At 46.9% G+C, this 19,209-nt stretch overlaps 1 protein-coding gene across 5 annotated transcripts in view; it reads left to right on the top strand.

The window, feature by feature from the left end:
* LNX1 (ligand of numb-protein X 1) overlaps positions 1 to 19,209 on the top strand; it is a 199,771-nt gene that overhangs the window by 107,041 nt on the left and 73,521 nt on the right. Inside the window, exon 1 of one of the 5 annotated variants that reach the window (XM_026508889.4) lies at positions 2,027 to 2,447. The exons of the other annotated variants lie outside the window; for them this stretch is intronic. Within the exon in view, the coding sequence (XP_026364674.3) occupies positions 2,356 to 2,447 (92 nt within the window). The 5' untranslated portion in view covers positions 2,027 to 2,355. Of the gene's footprint in view, positions 1 to 2,026; positions 2,448 to 19,209 lie in introns of those variants that run through there. 5 annotated transcript variants of the gene reach the window in all.

Here is a 19,209-nt window from a genome sequence, read left to right as displayed (position 1 = left end):
GCAAACAACATAAGCAGCAACAAAACATTCCTTCATTTTTATATCACATTCATATCCATCAATGAATTTTATGCAAGGGGGTAAAAGGGCAAACATCCTTCTTTTGTCATGGAGACTTGGAGAAGCACTCTGACATGTCCAAGATTATCGGAAATACAATCTAGCACACCATGAAACCCACAGCCTTTTTTTAGACACCATGCTCTTCCTGAGCCATGATCTATCCAGCAGATCCTGGACACTTGAGAAGAGCATGTCCCAGGACTCCGTGAAACTCCATGTTCAGGAAAAGGCTGTAACCTTTCATGTCCCTAACAGTGCAGGAGGAAAGAAAAGAGAATAACAAAGCCTCTTGGAGATCGGTGCTGAGCTGTCGGCTGGGCTCATTCACTGTTACGAGTGGTTATTATTCATTATTATTATTATTAATAACAATTTTTATAACGATAGCTAACACTCATTGAGCCTTTTGCTCTTTATAGGCATTGTCTCATTCCACCTTCCTACCAGCACTATGAGTAAGCACTATTATTATTGTCTTTCTTTTACAGAGGAAGAGACAGCGGTTCAGGGAGGTTAAACAACATACGCCGTGTCACACAGCTAGTATGCGGCAGAACTAGGGTTCCAAGTCGTCTGTTTGACTCCAGCAGCCAAATACCAAACCTAACTTCCTTGGTACTGCTTTTCATTTTACTTCCTTTTCACCAGCCCTGACTCATCGCGTACCAGGCTTACAGGGAATGGAATTCAAATGAGAGCCTCGACAGAGCTATAAATGAATACATGTCATGCTTTATCAAGATGGCTTATCTCTGACTGAAATTGCGGCAGTTAAACCCGTACATTCCAAGGTTCTACTGTGCTTACACTCTTTCAGCCCCGCCCCAGGTAAAAGCACGGCTCTGAGGCCAAATTCCTGTTTGCTACAGCTCACTGCGATTGGTCTCGCCTCGCCGACTTCTCCCTGGTCTTCGTCCTGGCCAGGCTAGTTTGCTGGAATCTCTTGGGTGCCATTAGTGGAACTATCCCTTTAAGCCACTTCTGTTAAGATTGAGGCCTCAAGCTGCAAAGACCCAAATGGATTCTAGTCCTCTTTTTTTTTTTTTTAAAGATCTTATTTATTTATTTGCCAGAGAGAGCACAAACAGGGGGAGCAGGACGCAGACGGAGAAGCCAGCTCCCTGCTGAGCAAGGAGCCTGATGTGGGACTAGATCCCAGGACCCTGGAATCACGACCTGTGCCGAAGGCAGTTGCTTAACTGACAGAGCCACCCAGGCATCCCAGATTCTAGTCCTCTTGAAGATGGGGTAGAAGGAGGGGAGTCCCAGGGGCTTCTGGGGGCATGATGGAGCAGAGTCATGCAAAGAAGTCCTAATGGGCTAGAGTCACAGACCTGAAGGCTGGAAGTGCTGGGACCCAGTGGGTCGGGCATGAGGAGAGCTCCACTTCGGAGATGAGGTGGCTGAGGCTCGGGGATCGCATGAAATGTCCGGCATCCTACAGCTGGTGCCAGAGCTTAGGTCAGCGGCTCAGGGCAGGAAGAGGAACGGAGGGACTTCTCTCCTTGCCGAACCAGAGCCGGTACCTGGTTCGGACAGAACGCTAGGTCTGTCTGTCCAGGCTCTCTGCTAGTCTCAAAGAGAGCGACACAGCCTAATCTCGTAAAGGGCCAGTTGTCCAAATGAGTAGAGAAGTTGTCACTTCTCCTACAGCCGCCCCCGTAGTCAGGACAGGGATAGGTAAAACACCCTAAAGGCATGTTCTAAATATACACTTGGACGCGGAGCTGGTTCATGGTGAACCCTCCTCTGTCGCAATCTCTGGAGACTCACTTCGAGCTCTGATCTCCAGGCTGTGTTCCAAGGATGCTGATTTCTTACAGTGTCTTCCTCTAGCAAGCTGGGGGACAGCGTTTGGTGGTTTGCCTGTCCGCACTGTGGGGTCTGAATGTGCCATGCCCGTGCCCTCTCCCCACGCAGCTCAGCCTCCAGCCCATCTGCTCCCAGCCGGTGATGTCAATGTACCAGCTGCTTCCCAAGAACCAGTCGGCATCCTGCAGGAGGGGCAGGTCCCTTCCCGGGCATCAGCCTGCCTGCTCTCAGCCCGAGCCCTCTTGCCGACCATGGTGGGTCGCTCTGGTCTGTCTCCCCACCCGAGAAGCAGAGGGCACGACCCTCTCCCAGGCCTGTGATTTATCAGCGTGGCTCCACCCCAGGGCTCCCCATCAGATGCCTTCTATCTGCTGATGGTGGGGCTGTGGCCAGGTTTGCTTCAGGGAACTGAGCTGGGCTGGGCCCCAGCAGCTCACAGAGAGAAGGTGGCCAGGAAGAAAGCAGCCTCCTGGTCGGAAAATGAAGGCACTTCTGCTGCTGGTCCTGCCTTGGCTCAGCCCTGCCAACTACATTGACAATGTGGGCAACCTGCACTTCCTGTATTCAGAACTGTGAGTCCCGCGAGAACGCTGCCTGCCTGTGTTTGTGTGTCGGGTGTGTTGGGGGTGGAACCGGAGTCCGTTCCCTGGCTGGTGTGTCTGTTTAGAGGAATCAATCCCATGCACTCGACAAAGCACCCAGCCAGCCAGCATGCTTAGGTCTGTGACTTAAGAAAAACAAAAAAAACACAAAAGACACCATCTTACGGATGCCCTGCTTTCCCAGCGAGGCATTTTCTTCTTGCTTCTGTGCCAACGCTGCCTGTCTCTTTTTTTTTTTTTTTTGTACTCTACTTTTTCTCAATAGATGTGTCTTCTCTTCCTTCCATAAATAGAACCAAAGAGCAATTAAGATCCGAGCTTGCAGACACAGATCTGCAGCCCCTGTCAGGCATTTCTAGTTGGGAGAAGACAACTCCCTTTATTGAGACACCCATGTTTCGTGCCTGAGAACACATACACCATCAGCACAGCACAGAGATCACCCTGTGTGTAAAAAAATGTACGTCCGCTGGTGTTTGGGGTTTGATCACTTTTAAACGTATGGCGAGCGGAGAGAACCATGCAGCGAGCCCCCACATCCCATCACCTCAGTCTCACCGCCATGGCTTTGCCACATTTGCTTCGTGGATTTTATTCAGGTGGTTTGGAGTAAATTGCAGTCATGACATTTCGCCCCTAAATGCTTCACCGTGCGTCTCTAAAAAAATAAAGACATTTTCCTACACGACCTATGTCCATTTTACAAAAGGAAATGACTCACACACTCAAACTCTACAGTGATAGTTTTCTGGCTCCTTTTGTTAGTAAGCTTGCAAAGGGTATCGCGGGTGAATGTGAATAGCTTCTGGCAAACGGAGGAAAAAGTGCTGAGGTGTGCTTGCCTCGCTGTTGGGAGCATTTATAAGAGTGTGTTCCTCCTCCTAACCTTTCGGACGGGAAACATCGCAAGAGCTGGCTTATGTGCAAATTCCAGTCGCTGGGCAAGTGAGAAGGGTTCTAAATAGACTTCATAGGGGCGCCTGGGTGGCACAGCGGTTAAGCATCTGCCTTCAGCTCAGGGCGTGATCCCGGCGTTCTGGGAACGAGCCCCACGTCAGGCTCCTCCGCTATGAGCCTGCTTCTTCCTCTCCCACTCCCCCTGCTTGTGTTCCCTCTCTCGCTGGCTGTCTCTATCTCTGTCTAATAAATAAAAATAAAATCTTTAAAAAATAAATAAATAAATAAATAAATAAATAAATAGACTTCATAGAGTCCAGACTAGAAAAGCTCAGTGGGTCATAGATAGAGGTAAGCCCCCGAATGTGCGGTGATAACCAGGGTGTCTTTTATAATCAGCCAGACCAGCCAATTTGTATAGCACAGCAAATGCTCAATAAATTCTTGATAAATGGAAGAGAGAACAAATGACCTAGGTCCTTGGAGGCAGACGATTCCTTTTGAGAACCTGCATTTCAGGATGAGCTGGTCCCACCTTTTTGGAATGTAACCCCAGTCCTTCTCAGATAAGAAGGTTCAAAGGGGACGTATCTGGCTTAAGACTGACTGGTGAGCATCTCTGGGGTAATAATGGCATATGAAAGCTTTTCTAGGAAAATATACAAGGGCAGAGCTGCTGGGGATTGTGGCACGTCTCCTCCTCCTTTGATGGTGTCTCTGAAATCTGGGGCCAAAGCAGTCCTCCTCCGTACCCTCGCCCCCACCTGCTGTCCTTGTTGGTTGCCACGCTCTTTCCTAGGGCTGCTGTAGCAGTGACCATGTAGTTGGTAAGTTCAAACAACAAAAATCTCTTCCCTCATGGTTCTGGAGGCCAGGGTCTTGAAGTCAAGGTGTGGGCAGGGCCACACTCCCCAGGAAGGCTGTCAGGGAGAATCCTCCCTTGCCTCCATCAGTTCCTGGTGGCTCCAGGCGCATCTTGGCTCCTGGCCACCTTGCTCCAATCTCTGCTTTTGTCGCCATATGACCTCTCACTTGTGTCCTTTCCAATTCTCTGTCTTTTCCTCTTCTTATAAGGACACTTGGCATTGGATTTAGGGCCCACCTACATCATCCAGGATGATCTCCTCTTGAGATCTTTAACTGCTTTACATCTTTTTCTCAATAAGGTCACATTCACAAGTTCCATCTGGACATCTTTTTGGAGGGACCACCGCTCAACCCACTGCAGGTGCTCCTGAGGAGCCTTTCCACTAAGTTACCTTCAGTTTTACAGTCTAATTAAAGGAAGTCTCTTCACACTGGCTTATCAGTTTTCTACAAGTACATGAACCAAGGCAACTTTTGAGTAAGGGGACACAAACAGGCCCTTCTTGCCAAAATGTGAAACAATCCAAGAAGCCTAATGCCAGGAAATTGCCAGGACGGCATTCCCAGACTAATTTGCCAGAACTCTCTGGAAGCTTCCAAGCACTGGGCGTGATTGATGAGAGAATTCCATGTAGCTGTCACCTGAGGCTACCAGTGTGATAATGAACTAATCAGCAAATTAATGACACATTTCAGGTACGGTGGCAGTGCTTTGAGCAGTAGAGGCAGTAAAAAATTTGGTACGGTACCCACCGTCAAGGAGCTGACAATCCAATTGAGAAGATGAAATTTATACACCTCAGAAATATTAACAATGAGCCAAGGCATAAGGGGATACCTCTTTAAAAAGTAGGGTAGGCAGTAAGTTGAGAGGAGGTAGAGTTTGCCCATTTCCATGAAATTGGTCAGGGAATGTTTCTAGGGAAATTGGGGGTGTGAGCTGGATTTTGAAGTCATTAGGGAAAGATCAGGCAGAATCACGATGGGAAGAGAAAGCACTTCAGACAGGGTGAAGGGCACTCACAGAGGTTGCAAGGTGGCTGTGGTTGTCACCAAAGCTTTGAGAAATGACAATGGAGAGCAGTAAATGGAACTGCTGGGACCCTTCACCGTTCTTGGAAGCTAGGGCCATGGGATGGTGGCTGCGTGTTCCTGAGATGAAGAGACACTTCTCTCACTACCATAGGCCACTGGGATCTCGAAGGCAGGCAGAGCTGGGTGGAATCACTGGGAAGCACTGGGAAGCCACACTTCCTCCTGCCCCCCTCATCTGAGCTTTGGCGTCTTGGTCTTGGGTGGGTCTGACCTGTGTCTACCATACTTCAAGCTGCAGAGACCCTCCTGGATTTTCCTTCCTCTCTAAGGCAAAGGCTCTCTCGGTCTGAGTCCTGTTCCCTCAGAGCCAGCTGGAAAACTGGAATTAGTCCTTAAACAGTGTCAGTTATAGCGTGTGGCCCTGGGGGGCCTCAAACTCAAATGCCTACGGGAACGGGGCAGGAGATATTTCGGAATGTGAATCATTCAGGTGTAAGACAAAAGGAAGTGGTGAGGCCTCTGAATAACTGCAGTGTGTGTGTGTGTGTGCGTGTGTGTAATTCAAATGGTTTTAGACATAATTTAATATATATTGTATAAGTGTATATGATACATATTATACAATTATATAAGATATATAAGATATTATATGTATATAAGATATCATATACATATATAATAGTATAACGTCTAAAAGCATTCAGATTCATTTTAAAACAAAACAAAAACACTTTGTCCAATCCAGCAGATCACTTCTGCCTGCCCAGTTTGGCCTTCAGACTCAACAGTTTATGACCCTGGGCAGCTCCATCTTTAAACATGTGTGTCCATGGTCACCTATTGCCTCGATGCAGAGGACAGTGAATTCCACAGAAGCAGCCTAAAACCAGAGCATTTGATGTGGAATCCCAGTCCATAGGTTAGAGGCAGGATATCTAGGACTGCTCTCAGGGCCTGCAAAGAGCACCCCATGACCATAAAGGGCCATGCTCTCTTCCCCCATGTGCCCTCACGCCCCACCCTTCCACAAACTCTCTGAATTTCCTACACCCCAAAGCAAATGTAGGAAATGGATTCTCAGTCTCATAGACACGAGCGTGGTTATGGCCTTCTCGTCCTTCGGGGCCGACTTGCCGCCCTACACCTGAGGAGACATACAGGTGAAGTCTTTAGAGCAGCATGCGTTCTGAGGACCACTCAGGGGAGAACTGAGGGCTAGGTTTGTATTTTTCAGTGCAGGTATTTGGGCTCTGAAACCTGCTAAAACAAAAATATTCGGCAGGGGGCATGTTTTCAAGCTCCCCAGGTGATCCTCATGGGCCCACGGTCTTCATGCTCAACAAGCTCCCCAGGTGATCCTCATGGGCCCACGGTCTTCATGCTCAACAAGCTCCCCAGGTGATCCTTAGGAGCCCTGCGGTACGAGAGCTCTCAGCTCCAGCTCGCCCATCAGCTCGCCCGGACTTGCCCCGAGGAGCACAGCGCTCCGGGTCCGCTCTGTACCGTCAGCGGCTTTCCCGTCTGCCTCCTCTACTTGGTGAGTCCTGAGGGAGAGCCTGAGAGATGTTCATTTCGGCACCCCCAGCGTCTACATGTTTCACGCTTCGATTAACCTGAGCGACGTGAAGTTGGCTCCTATCTTGGCCGATTGCTGCATCTTGCAAGGTCGGATAAAGACGGTCCTAGTTTGGTTTCTGTAGAAGGGAGTGTTGATCTTGATTCTAATGATGCAAGCTAGCCTCATCTCTGGTGTTGCAGAAAACAATGGCCTTGGTCTGTGTGGCTTTGGTAATGTCTCTTTATGTACTTTGTTTTGCAAGAATGCCAGGGAAAAACCTTAGAGTCTGGTGAGATGCGTTTTATGGTACACGCCCAACTCTCAAGAGTCACGTACAGAAAACTGCAGAGTTTGTCCTCTTTCCCCACCCTTACCGTTTCTAGCTCCTGTCACACTCCGGTACTTCTCACTTCCACGTCGTGCGCTGCCCGAGGCTGCGTTCACGCCCGTGGTGGAAGTGCGAGTGCACCCGAGTCCCACTTGTCAAAGTAGGCAACTGCCCTCTGTTTTAGAGCTGCAGGTAGCCGGAAGCCAGGGAGGCATGGTCACCGCAGGGTGGCCAGTCCCCCAAGCTGGTGCTGCTGTCATTAGTGTGACTTCTCGGGAAGTCAGGAAATGGTTGTCGTTACAGGCTGTGGCCAAATATTTTTGGTTTGTAAGTGGCGTATCTGTGAGCCGTGTTCATGCCAGTATCTGGAGGGAGAAACTCCACTCTGACCCCTGTAGAAACAGCAGTTCCAAGCAGGGAAGGTTTATTCCCCCTGGAATTCTGTGCGTGGGGAAATTAAGATGAGTGACTCCGATTTCGTAACTTGAACCACTGAGGGCTGTGGACAGATGAGGCCTCCTGGAGAAGCTGCCAAGAGCAGCAGGAGTTCTGTGGCAGCCTTGTGTGTGTCCTCCCTGGGAGGTGGGGTAAGGCCTAGGCTTCAGAGACACAGAACACCCACCGAGTGTCTTAGGTCCAAGGACTCCAACCACCCACCATCTCCCTACCAGAACTTTCTCCAGCCAACCTGCAAAACACACTTTCTGACAAACTGCACCATCTTCCTGAAGCAGAAACATTCGCTTTGGGGCTTGCAGGCCAAAGAGTATCTTAAATCACACCTAGCTGGGCATTCGGGGCACTCAAATGAAGATTGCTTGCCTTCATCTTACGTGGCCGGTCACTGGGGCCTAGTCCAGCTTTTCGAGTTCCCTTGCCCCAGGTCAAGGCTCTGCAGCAGCCGTGGCCTTAGTAAGTTCTCTGCTCCCTGCGGACTTCAGCTAGACGTGGGCTGGGGGTGGGAGAGCACGCTCTTCAAAAGCTTCGTACCACGTGGAGCTCAGCATGAGGGCCGTCTAGGTGGTTTCAGTTGGGCTCTTTCTGGCATGAAGGAGGAGGGGAGGGAGCACAGTGGGATCCCCTCAGCTGCCATTTCCTCTGCACTTCACTGTGTTAACTACTCCCGACACTTTCCAAGTTTAAACCAACGGGGTGAGCTTTATGAATTTGCCAGTAAACACTTTCCAAGTTGGGTCTCCAAGAATTTGCTTCTTTCTCATCAAAACGGAAAAGAAAAAAATTGCTGACCTCTGGATTTTTCTTGTCCTATGTTTTGAGAATCTGAAGTCAAGTTTGGATTAGACCCGGAAGGAAGGAGGTAGAGTTTACAGAGGAAATGGGGTGAGGTGGAGAAATCCTTTTCCAACGGAGAGGAACAGGGTCCAATCTGGGGGACCAGAGCCAGGGCCCATTCGGGTTCAGTGACTCTCTTTATGTCTTTCGAAGCATTGCCGTTTAGCACATGTTTAATAGAGCGTTTTTCCTTAAATCTACAAACGTGTGTATTTGGAAGGAAATTGAAGCCGCATGTTCCTGGTTCATTTATACTTAACTCATCAAAATGTTGCTTTGCAATCATTCTTTGATGTCCAAATTTCACAGGGATCCAACTTAACGGTCTTATTTTATTTTATTTTTTTTCCACTGAGAATCAGTAAGTTCTCTTTTGCCAGCAGTAAAGCAACTCCAGTCCCAAACCATTCGCTTTCTGGTGTACCGTGCAAACCCTGGGAGTGTCAAGATCCCACTCAAATGCTTGGCCGATTGTGTTTGCCTTTCTTTGGGTCACCTGACTCAGTCAGGTGCATGACCAACAGAGTGAGGATTTCTTTCACGGCAGGACTCCCTCACCGATTGCTCCATGTTTGCTTGACTTTATTTTCTTTTTAACTTCTTATAATGAAAACCTCAACGCAAAAGTAGAAAAGTATCCTAAATCCCCATGTACCCTATCCCCCACCTTAAATAACAATTCGTTGGTCTCTCGTTTCATCTAGATCTTTGCATTGTTTTGAAGCAAATCTCAAACACCATATTTGATTGGTAGACCTTTTAGTATTTATCTCTAAAGGGTAAGGAGTCTTAACCATAACACTAATATCACAGCAGAAACAATTAACTTTAATTCCTTAATATCAAATGTCCATTCAGCTCACATTTTCCCCGTTTGTCTATCCTACAGGTTGTTTGAATCAGCTAAATAAGGTCTACACTTTGCAATTAGTTGCCATATCTCTTAATTACACCCTCCCGTCCCCCTCTATCAATGCAATAAAGGAGTTATTTAGGTAATTTTGAGTAATATAGTTTTGGCAAACTCCAAATACTAGGCTAGTAGCTTGAAAAAGAGAAAAAGTGATTCTATTAATTTACTACCAAATTGAGGGAAATGTAAAGGCAAGATCTTCAAAACAATCTTATGAATTTAACTAGAATGAGTGGGTTTTTCTTTTTGGTTTTTTTTTTAGTTGGTTTTTTGTTTTTGTTTTTTTTGGGGGGGTTTTTTTGGTTTGTTTTTTTTTTTTTGTTTTGTTTTTTGTTTTTTTTGGTTTTTGTTTTTTTTGCCATCCAGAGCTTCGCGGGGAACTTAGAGAATGCGGGAGTATCTTCTGAAGGTGATAGTCTTCCAACTCTTTGGTCACAGACTTGTATGAATAAGGAAATTGGTCCATATGTCTATCCAGTCTATAGCTATCTGCTTACACCTGTGTTACTATATTCTACCCACCAGAAACCTAGCATCTAGCACAAATACTGGTAAAAGATGAAGTCTGTGTAAGAGTTCTGTTACATCCTCCCCACATTCCTCATGGGTGTCTGCACTTAGGAGACCACCACAGAGTTACGGGCTCTCAGGACTCGTCTTGCATTAGAACACCACCCCTTCAAAGTAAACAGTAAATTTCCCATTGCCTGCCTGTGGGATTGGCCTTGGAAGGAATAGGGCAGGAAATGGCCCATTTTTGCAGGCCAACGAAAACTTGTGGGCCAAAGAACCAGACATCTTTTCTTAGTCACTTTTCCCTTTTTTTGGACCATCACTTCTTCATGTGGCTCATGTGGACCCTACTGTCCCAGCTTCCTCTACTCTCAACCATACCTGTTTTCATAAACCTCCCTCACCCCCACCCCACCACCAAGAGCGGGGCTGGAGAGGGACCAGGGTTGTGAAAACGGAAGGATTTAGAGTTGGAGGAGTCCTCTTTTTAAGATGCAATCATGAATTCATACTTGCTAGGTCCCCAAGTTCTTGGAAGGCTCCTGCATGCTTTGAGATGTAATCATCAGTCTTACGGTAACCCCCTCCTGTGTGAGCAATGACCTACAGTCTGTGTCCCCCCACCTGCCCCCCCCCCACTTTTTTATTTCCGTATAGAGCCAGCCCTGGGAATTCTGGTGCCGGCTTTTGTGTTTAACTCTTGCATATCCAGAGCTAAGAAGTGTTTTTCCCCAGTGCCCCGTGGGCCAAGGAGGTACCTGTGGCCCTTTCTCCATCCTCTTCATTAGCATTTCTACCTAGAGTAAGAGAAGGAGAAGCCAGGGCCCCAAGACAATGACTAAGTCCCTTTGTCATCCTGAGGACCGTAATCAGATGGCCCACCACCGTGAAGGTTGGTGGTGAGAGAACTTGGTGACTAAAGGCACGTGCTCTGGAGTCAGACTGACTCAGGTTCCTATTTGGTCTCTGCCAGCTGGGCAACCTTGGGCAAGTTACTTAGCCTCTCTGAGCTTTTCTTCTCTATAAATGGGGATAACAACACCTACCTCATGGGTTGTGATAAGTACTGAAGGAGATTATGTAAAGCACGTAATACAGTTCCCAGTACCTGGCAAGCCCTTTAAGTATAGATTTTAATAATAGTAGTAGCTACGAAAACATACTTCATCAATTCTAAAATCATTACTATCTCTGAGAGCAGGCTGTATCTTATCAATGACACTGTACGAGGTTAATGGGCAGGATTTTGCTTTCTTGATAATCTGTAAAATAATGGGACATCCTACAATAGATGGAAGTCTTTGTCGTGAAATTTGACCATAAAGCTCCATCCACAAGGAGCACAGATGGGCTGAAATCAAGAAAAGTGGATTGCTGGATCCGTACAGGCCCCCCCCCTTTTTTTTTCCTTCCCTCCCTCACTGAAGAGACTGGTAAGTGGCTGAGCTGAGAGAGGGTGTCCAGTGTCTCAAGGTGAAGCCGAATGAGCACGGAGCCATTGGTCGGTGGGCAAGGGCCACTCCTTCCATGTGGCTCCACTCCCATGGGTGGGTCCCTTACCACAGTCCCTTCTCTCCCCGGAGTCTCCCTCAGCCACTTAGCTCTCTTCCTTGTTACCTTGACACTGAAGCTCCTACTTCCTCTTTCCTGTCCCCCTTCCTCAATGTGAAGAGGAAGGCCCGATCCAGCATATTATTTGGCTGGTGGAGTCTGTGGCCCAGAACCATCCTTTTGTTAGAGCCGGAGGAGGCCTTGGAGATGATCTGGTCCAATATTCCCATTTATATAGAAGAACCTGAGGCACAGTAATTTACCCGAATGACTCAGCCCTGTCAGTAACAAACTATGTGACCTCAAACACGTCATAACAGTTTTGGGGAAAAAATAATGGGTTCGTTATTTTAATCTAGCCTCAGGCAACCATAAAGCTGTAGCTAGTTATTAAAATTTTAAACTGCTTCGGGCAAAGCAATGGCCTAGATGTGCTGCAGTGATGGCCTCCATCACCTGTGAGGAATTGAGTGTCCTTGGAGGGGATCTGACCGGATGGATGCGCATGCTCACAACGTTCTCTCAGGAATTCCTTGACCAATTTGCAAACTGGGGCCCTTTGACAGTAATAAGGCTTTACATTTGAACATGGCATCCAAGGGTTTCCTGTACAACGGATGGCAGCGGAGAGACAGGGCTGAACCCAACCATGAAGCAGTTATAAGCTTCAGCTTGTAGTAATTAAAAACAGAGCCTCTGAAGCCACTCCGATCTGAGTTCAAATGCTGGCGTGTCCCTTACGAGAGCTACGGAACCTCAGATTAACTCACCTCAGCTGGGCCACGAGTTCCCCGTCCTTCAATCAGAGCTCTTAACGGTGGCACCTGCCTCACGGGGTCAGCATGGAATACACGCATGGGGCACTTAGTGGACGCCTAGAGTGTCCTACGTGCGCTGTAAGCATTAGCTGTGGTAATGGAAGATAAATGGCCTTACTTGAACCTCACGGCGAACGCAGCAAATCCCCATCCTCCTGATGAGAGCGCTAAGACTGCTTGAGGTTGGGGTAGCTCCCCTAGAGGAGCCAGCCAGCCTGGGACACAGGCATCCTGATTCTCGGACCAGGGCTGTCCCCAGCCCCTCCTCCCCCCACTGCATCTGCCCTGTTGCTGTGAAGATGGCATTACTGGGGGTGGGGGTCCCGTTGCCGCGGGTCTTCATAATTCCCTAGGCCCGGGTTGGGGGACTGCGATGGATTCCTAACCAGAAAAGTAAATTGCTTTATAGAAGAAATTTTTCTGGGCAAAATATTTGTGTAGTTTCTCTGGCCAGTTAAAATTACGCTGAAGGTGCAGCTTTCCAGCAGGTAGAATTACTTTTTCCACTGAAATAGGCGTAAGGGGGCTCAGCATAAAACCTCTTTGGCCTCATGAGCTTCTCGATGAACGAAGAGGCTATCCGAGGGATTCTGTTGTGAATGCGTCTGCAAGAGCCCTTTTCTCCAAAATGCTGCATTTTTTTTATAAAAAAAGAAAATAACATCTGGGCAGCCCTCAAAAGCAGAAGCCCCTTCCCCAATGACACAAACTCTGTGAGGATCTGAGGGGTCATCAGGGAAGTGCAGGCCGTGTAGCCTGGTGATCGTGAGCGTGGACTCCAGAGCCAGCCAGACGCTGGCTGTGTCGCTTGCTGCCTTAACGTCTCTGAGCGCAGCCTCGGGGTGTTTGTAAGGGCTCCATGGGCTCCTGCAGATACAGCCCCCGCACCATGCCTGGCCATGAACATTAGCGACCAATGGTAGCTATTTTTGCTTCTCCCTTTGCTACTCTACAAGCCAACTTCCTTTCTCTGTTCCCTGCATACTTTTTCTCTTTAGAAAAGAGACCCATGTGGTATTAGGCAGTGGTGGTGGTGGTGTCCGGTTACTGGAGGCTCTTTCCGGAAGTCTCCCCCCTTTTGGCCGCCTCTGATTCTACTCAGGACAGCAGCCCAGCCTCATCAGAGAATTATAATTCCTTTTACATCACAAAAGAATGATTAAACACTTGAGAGATGCTGACTCTCCATAAAAAGCCCCCAAACGCTTATGACCTGCTTTAGAGAATTTAAAACCCCAAATGGCAGCTAAACAGGCATGGTGTCTAGGGCTCAAAGATAGAACAGGGGAGGGTCAATGGGGCTAAGGAAAGAGTGCTTTAACTTAGGCATTGTTTCTTCAATGACAAAATAACCAGATAACTTAAGTTATTCTGTGAGAAATTGTGGTCAATTTGGTTTTTCTTTTACATCCCTCATCAGTTGCTTAGTATCATTAAGAAAGCTGTACTGTATGGTGACTAACATATAATAAAAAAAAATAAATAAATGAAAAGAAAGCAACAGGGTGACCAGTTGACTTCTCAACTTTTCCATCGGTTTCTTTGTACGTATATCTATCTCGTCTTTCTCGGTGTGGTGGGTGGGCTTGGAATGAGACATGTGGACCCCAAAGGAGTTTAGTGGCTTGGTTCTCCTTCAGATTCTTCGTCTGCTATTTAACGAAGGCAGGGCGTTTCTATTCATAAAATCAGTACGATGCAGAAACAGATTGACTGCTTTGTCCAGTAGAAGTAAATCAATGTTCTGAAAAAAATCCAGCAAGACTTTTCCCACTTCTTAAAATTCTTCCCCCTCTAAGTGTTTTGTTTTATAAGTGATTTTTTTTTTCCAAACTAGGCAACCTACAAGTAGATGAATTAGCAAAAACAAAGTACTCTTTCCTGGGAAGTGCATAATTTAATATCAGGCATTTATCAAGTACCTATGAAACATCAGCCATGTTCTAAGGCTCTGAGAACCCTGCAGTACGTATGTTCCAATGAGAGGCCGGTAAACAACCATCTGGCATATCAGATGGAAATAAGTGTTATGAAGTAAGACAGCGTCTCCTGACCCTGGTTTATTTCTAGAAGGCCTCTGAGAAAGTGGCGTTTGCGCAGAAAGGGACAGAGGGAAGGCTGTGAGGACGTCTGGTACGGGAGAACTTGACTGTGGAGTAAGGCTGACCTGTTTGCACGCACTAGATCTGACACTGTCTTGCTCCACGTCTCCTTATGTGGCCTTAACCTCTCTCCTCTGTTGTGTCATCTGTAGAGTGTGAATGAGGATTCCTGCAGCCCAGGATTCCCAAGAGTAGTGAGACCCATGGAAAAGGAGCTGGTGCCTGGGCAGGCTGGCTGAAGGGGAGTTCCTGCTACTTCCTCTTTTGCCTTGGCTGGATTATTTCTGAAGGAGGTTGGGGGAGGATTTTCACCTGGTTAAACATCACTCTGGGTCACATGTTCCCAATGTAGTTCTAAACGAGTCTCTGCTACCAATGGCCTCCCTCTCCACACAATGCCCCCCGCCCTTGCTCCAGTGTGAATTCACGTTTAATTTTCCCATCCCTAAATTATTTTGCCTTCTGTATTTCTCCAGCTTGTTCATACCTGTTTTCGGTGGATTCTGTTTGCAGGTGTGTCTGTCTGACCCGGTTTTCTTCCTACCTCCTGTCTCAGGTCTTCTGTGGTACTCCCCCACCTGAGCGTCCTCCATAAATTTCATGACACCCTGTCCTGGGGTGTCATCAGGGTAGTGGTCAGGGTATTGATGTGTTGGCAGGGTAAGATCCCCCTCTGAAACACCTCTCCATGAGTGGGCTTAATACCTCTTTTGTTTGGGGTTTCCATCCATTTTCAAGCCTCCATTTTGAATCTTTGGACCGATAGAGAAAATCTTTCCCAAGACCCAGCACACATTTGGCTCAGTGCCCTCCTCCCCATACCTTATATTCTTGACTACCACAAGAGCAGTATTAAAGTCCTCAAGATAATCCCATGAACTTGTCTATGATACCTTAAATGCAGATCGCTCTTTGTTTATTCATGCCTGGTATCCTGAGCCTTCTAAATCTTGCTCCCCTAATACTTACTCCACAACCAACAACTGCATGTATCCTACGCTGATTTCTCACTACCTTTTCTCTTTTCTTTCTATATCACTATCACATGCTGTTGGTCTTTTTCCAATCTTCTGACATCCCCTTGTGTGCAAGGTAATTTTTCAGAAATAATTATTCATCTTTACTGCACCATTGTTCAGTAAGCATGTTAGTCAAATTCTCTTATCCCCTGAGGACGTGTGTCATCTGGAGCAGCTGATTTATGTATGTTTGTGTTTGCCAAATCCTCTTCTTCCTATTTTTTTTGTCCAAACTGATCCATGTGAGTTTGTAACTCTCAATTTCACTTATTTATGCTTCCATTTTTAAAGGAGTTTAGCATTTCATGTCTTAACGTTTTTATTTTGGTGTCGGCCTCTTTTAAAAACCAGTAGATCAGTGTTCTTTTAAGCTTCTTGGCCTGTTCTTTATGACTCAGGGTGAGCTTACAGATTCTCAAGCTATTGCTCAGTTCTTCTGTTTTAACTTGTGTATTTTTTTTTTCTCTGAGCTGAATTGATACAGTCCACTATCTGGGCATCTTATTCTTAAGTATTCAGAACTGTTTGGTGACCCTAAGTCTCTGACATGACTGAATGGGTGTCCACTTTTTCCATTTGATCTAGAGACTGGAATTAAAGAATTATGAACCATAAATTTCAGGGGGAAAAAGCCATGCACTATGTTGATCTGCTTTTTAGAAACCACCAAGTCTCTCAACTTCCCAAAGTGTAGAACTTTCCACTACATGAATAGTTTGGCACTAATTATTCCCTCTTTCCCCCCCGGGAAATAATTTTATTCAACCCAACCTATCTTTGTAAGATAACCTTGCCAAATCAACATGATTTTAGAGAGCATTCTTCTGAATTTACTCAGTGACTATCCGTATCCCAACTTGGGTTGATCCCTCCACCCACCCACTAGAGAATCCTGAAGTCACAGCACACATTCCTGCCATTTATTTTTAGAATATAATCCAACATCCTTACTTTACTAAAGACAAATGTTTGACCCCAATAATCAAGGACATGTAAGTCTGCAATCACTCTCTGCCAGTGATTACTCCAACAGAAAGCTCTGTTTATCATGCAATAACCCTTACTCTTAACAAGCTTTACAAGCAGTAACCCTTATTCTTAAACTTTACAAGCTGGTGTGCCACTTGACTTTGAAGTAGGTATTGAAATACATTCAAGCGAAGCCCCATTGTCATGTGGAGCTGTTAGCAAGAACAGTGTATTTGCTGCGCCGACTTCATTCAAATGGCATTAGATTTGGAATTGATTAATAACCTGAGCAAAAATAACTGGAGCATCTGAAAACTAAATTTCCAGTCTTCACCACACGACCAAGCGGACCTTTGTCATGGATGCCCCACGCAAGGATGGCAGAAATTAAATACAATTTGCAGGCGTTGCAAAAAGGGAGCAGCTTGCAGTGGGGGCCTACCCCCGCAGCTTCCAGGACCCTTTTGTTGCTGTTTTCTGAAAGCCTACTTTTAATCTTAAAACCTGCAGTCAGCGGTTTTTTGATAGCATCAGTTTAGGTAACAGCAGCCCTGGTATGTGGTGACTTACGTATACATTTACTCTAAAGAGCTCAGAGCAGAAATTAAACCAGCTGGAAAGGAATTGTTTCCTGTAAGTGAAAGAATGTTTGTGTGACTCCTATCCTACAAGAAAATAATTTCAAAAGTTCTCAAATATTAAGAGCCATTGGAAAAGAAGGGACTAGGGATGCCAGGGTGGCTCAGCTGGTTAAGTGTCTGCCTTCAGCTCAGGTCATGATCCTAAGGTCCTGGACTCGAGCCCCACATCAGGCTCCTTGCTCAGCAAGGAGCCTGTTTCTCCCTCTGCCCCTCCTGCTGCTTGTGTGTACGCATGCTCTCTCTCTCTCTCTCATTTAAAAAAAAAAAAAAGGGACTAGAAAACATTCAAGGATTTTTGTCAACCCAGACTACTCAGTAAGTAAATACCTGTATACTCTACCACTGTCCCCAGAGAAGAAAGTAACTCCCCTACTTGTCGAGATTCTGCAGGATTAGAGGACCAGAAGGGGAGGAAATATTGCTGGGGACCTTCTGGAAAAGGAACAATGGACATTTCTCTAGTCCAGACCCTGGCCTCAAGCTTCTGGCAGCTCCCACTGGCAGAGGGCTCTTGTGGTCTTATTTGTGCCAGAGGGAGCCCTTGGTCTCTGTAAAGCACCAAGAGCTCCTCTGATGGAGCAGGATGGTTACATGGCTGATCTGATGTTAGGAAATCTACCTTATTTAAAGTGTGGTTTAAAAAAACAAACAAACAAAACAAACCAACCTTCAAGACCGATTAAGTCCTTGGAACTGACTCCACTTTCAGTGGGACTGAGTTGATTTAGTCCCCTTTCTGGATCCGCTTCAACCACTCGGATGTCCCAGACTTGGCCAGGTAGAGCTGTCTGTGCATGAATGTTAATGGGCTGTTTGGCTTTGCTCGCTCTGATTACTTCCAGAAGTTGCAGAACATCTTGTCCCTGTTGAGGGTCTTCAGTTACCTTCCCCACCCCTCCACCCCAAAAGGGCCTCTGTGTCCGTGCATTCATGTTCAGCCTCTCCCGGCCATGAAAGTAACGAGACTGGACACTAATGGCTGCTGCATTTTAAATTTGTGTGTAGTGTCCCCGGTGAGCTGCACACCTGCGAGTTTGAAGGCTCTTTCAATCACAGCCTTTGAATCCCAGATGCATCACGTAAGACGCGGATGATGTGGGGGAGAGATTTTAACCAAACACATGCCGGGATACTAGGCTTGAGCCATCTGGCAGAGCAAGCAGATTGATGGATTTTTCTAAAATGGAAGACTTAGATCCATTGGACCTGGGTTGCAATTTAGTGGTTTTCCAGAGATGAATCCTAATCCATTCAGAAAAGAAGTATAGGGGTTCTGCTCTCTTACCCCCACCTCCAGATACATGTGTGCTTCCTCCCTGCATTCCCCTGGAGTTAGCAGGAGCCCCCAGAGCAGCAGAACTATAAGGAAGTGCTGTTCTGGGTAGCAAAAGGCAGGGCTGGCAGAAGTATTTTCCTGTCACTGCTGATCTTGGTCCTTAGGCTTAAAGACAAGGTCCCACTCAATCTAGTGGTTTTGTGGGCAGTCTAGTGGAAAGGGCTACAGATAAAACAGGCACAGTGGTGTCCCACCCAGGGGCAATCCAGACACCCACCCTTCAGGCTTGTGTGTTAAGCGTGTTCTCTTACTATGTGTTCTGAGTGCCAGGCTTGGAAGTGGGTTCTTGATGGGATTTTTTGCGGTGGTGGACATGGCGGATGAGGCAGTGGTGGTGGGTTTTTAGGAGACATTTATATTTAGCCAATAGTGGATTGAAACCAGTTGCTATGCAAATTTCTTTACTTTGCTTCCCTAATATTTCACATTCCAAGTGAGAGTGATTAGAGAAGCAGTTACTAACAGTAGGCAAGCCCCACCCAGCCTTAGGATACTCTGTCTCCGTGGGTCACTGACTTCCCCACACCATCATCCAGAAAGAAGGAACTAGATGGGCCAGATTGTATATTTAAAGAGGAAGAAAGAGTGCTGCTCATTGAAAGCTCCCCTCCCCCTCCTGTTTTTTCAAAGACCTCTTCTTTGGCCAAGTGAGAGGGTGTGGTCCTAGACTCCTGTCAGATGGGGAGTAGTGCAAAGGAAAGCACCCAGGGCTGTCCACCGGTGGGGGGCTCAGGCAGTCCTGAGAGGCCCAGGAGTCTGATGGCAGAGCCAGTGTTTGGTGCAAAGCGTTGGGTTAGAGTAAATAGAGAGGGTGGGAGAACCTAAAGGAACCTAAAAAGTGGCCACATCCCCATCCTTTGTAACTACTCACTCTGTGTGTGTGTGTGTGTGT

The sequence above is a fragment of the Ursus arctos genome, unplaced genomic scaffold (assembly GCF_023065955.2).
Source record: "Ursus arctos isolate Adak ecotype North America unplaced genomic scaffold, UrsArc2.0 scaffold_9, whole genome shotgun sequence".
NCBI lineage: Eukaryota > Metazoa > Chordata > Mammalia > Carnivora > Ursidae > Ursus > Ursus arctos.
Note: the sequence above shows the minus strand (reverse complement) of the source record. Positions and strands in the feature narration are given on the sequence as shown.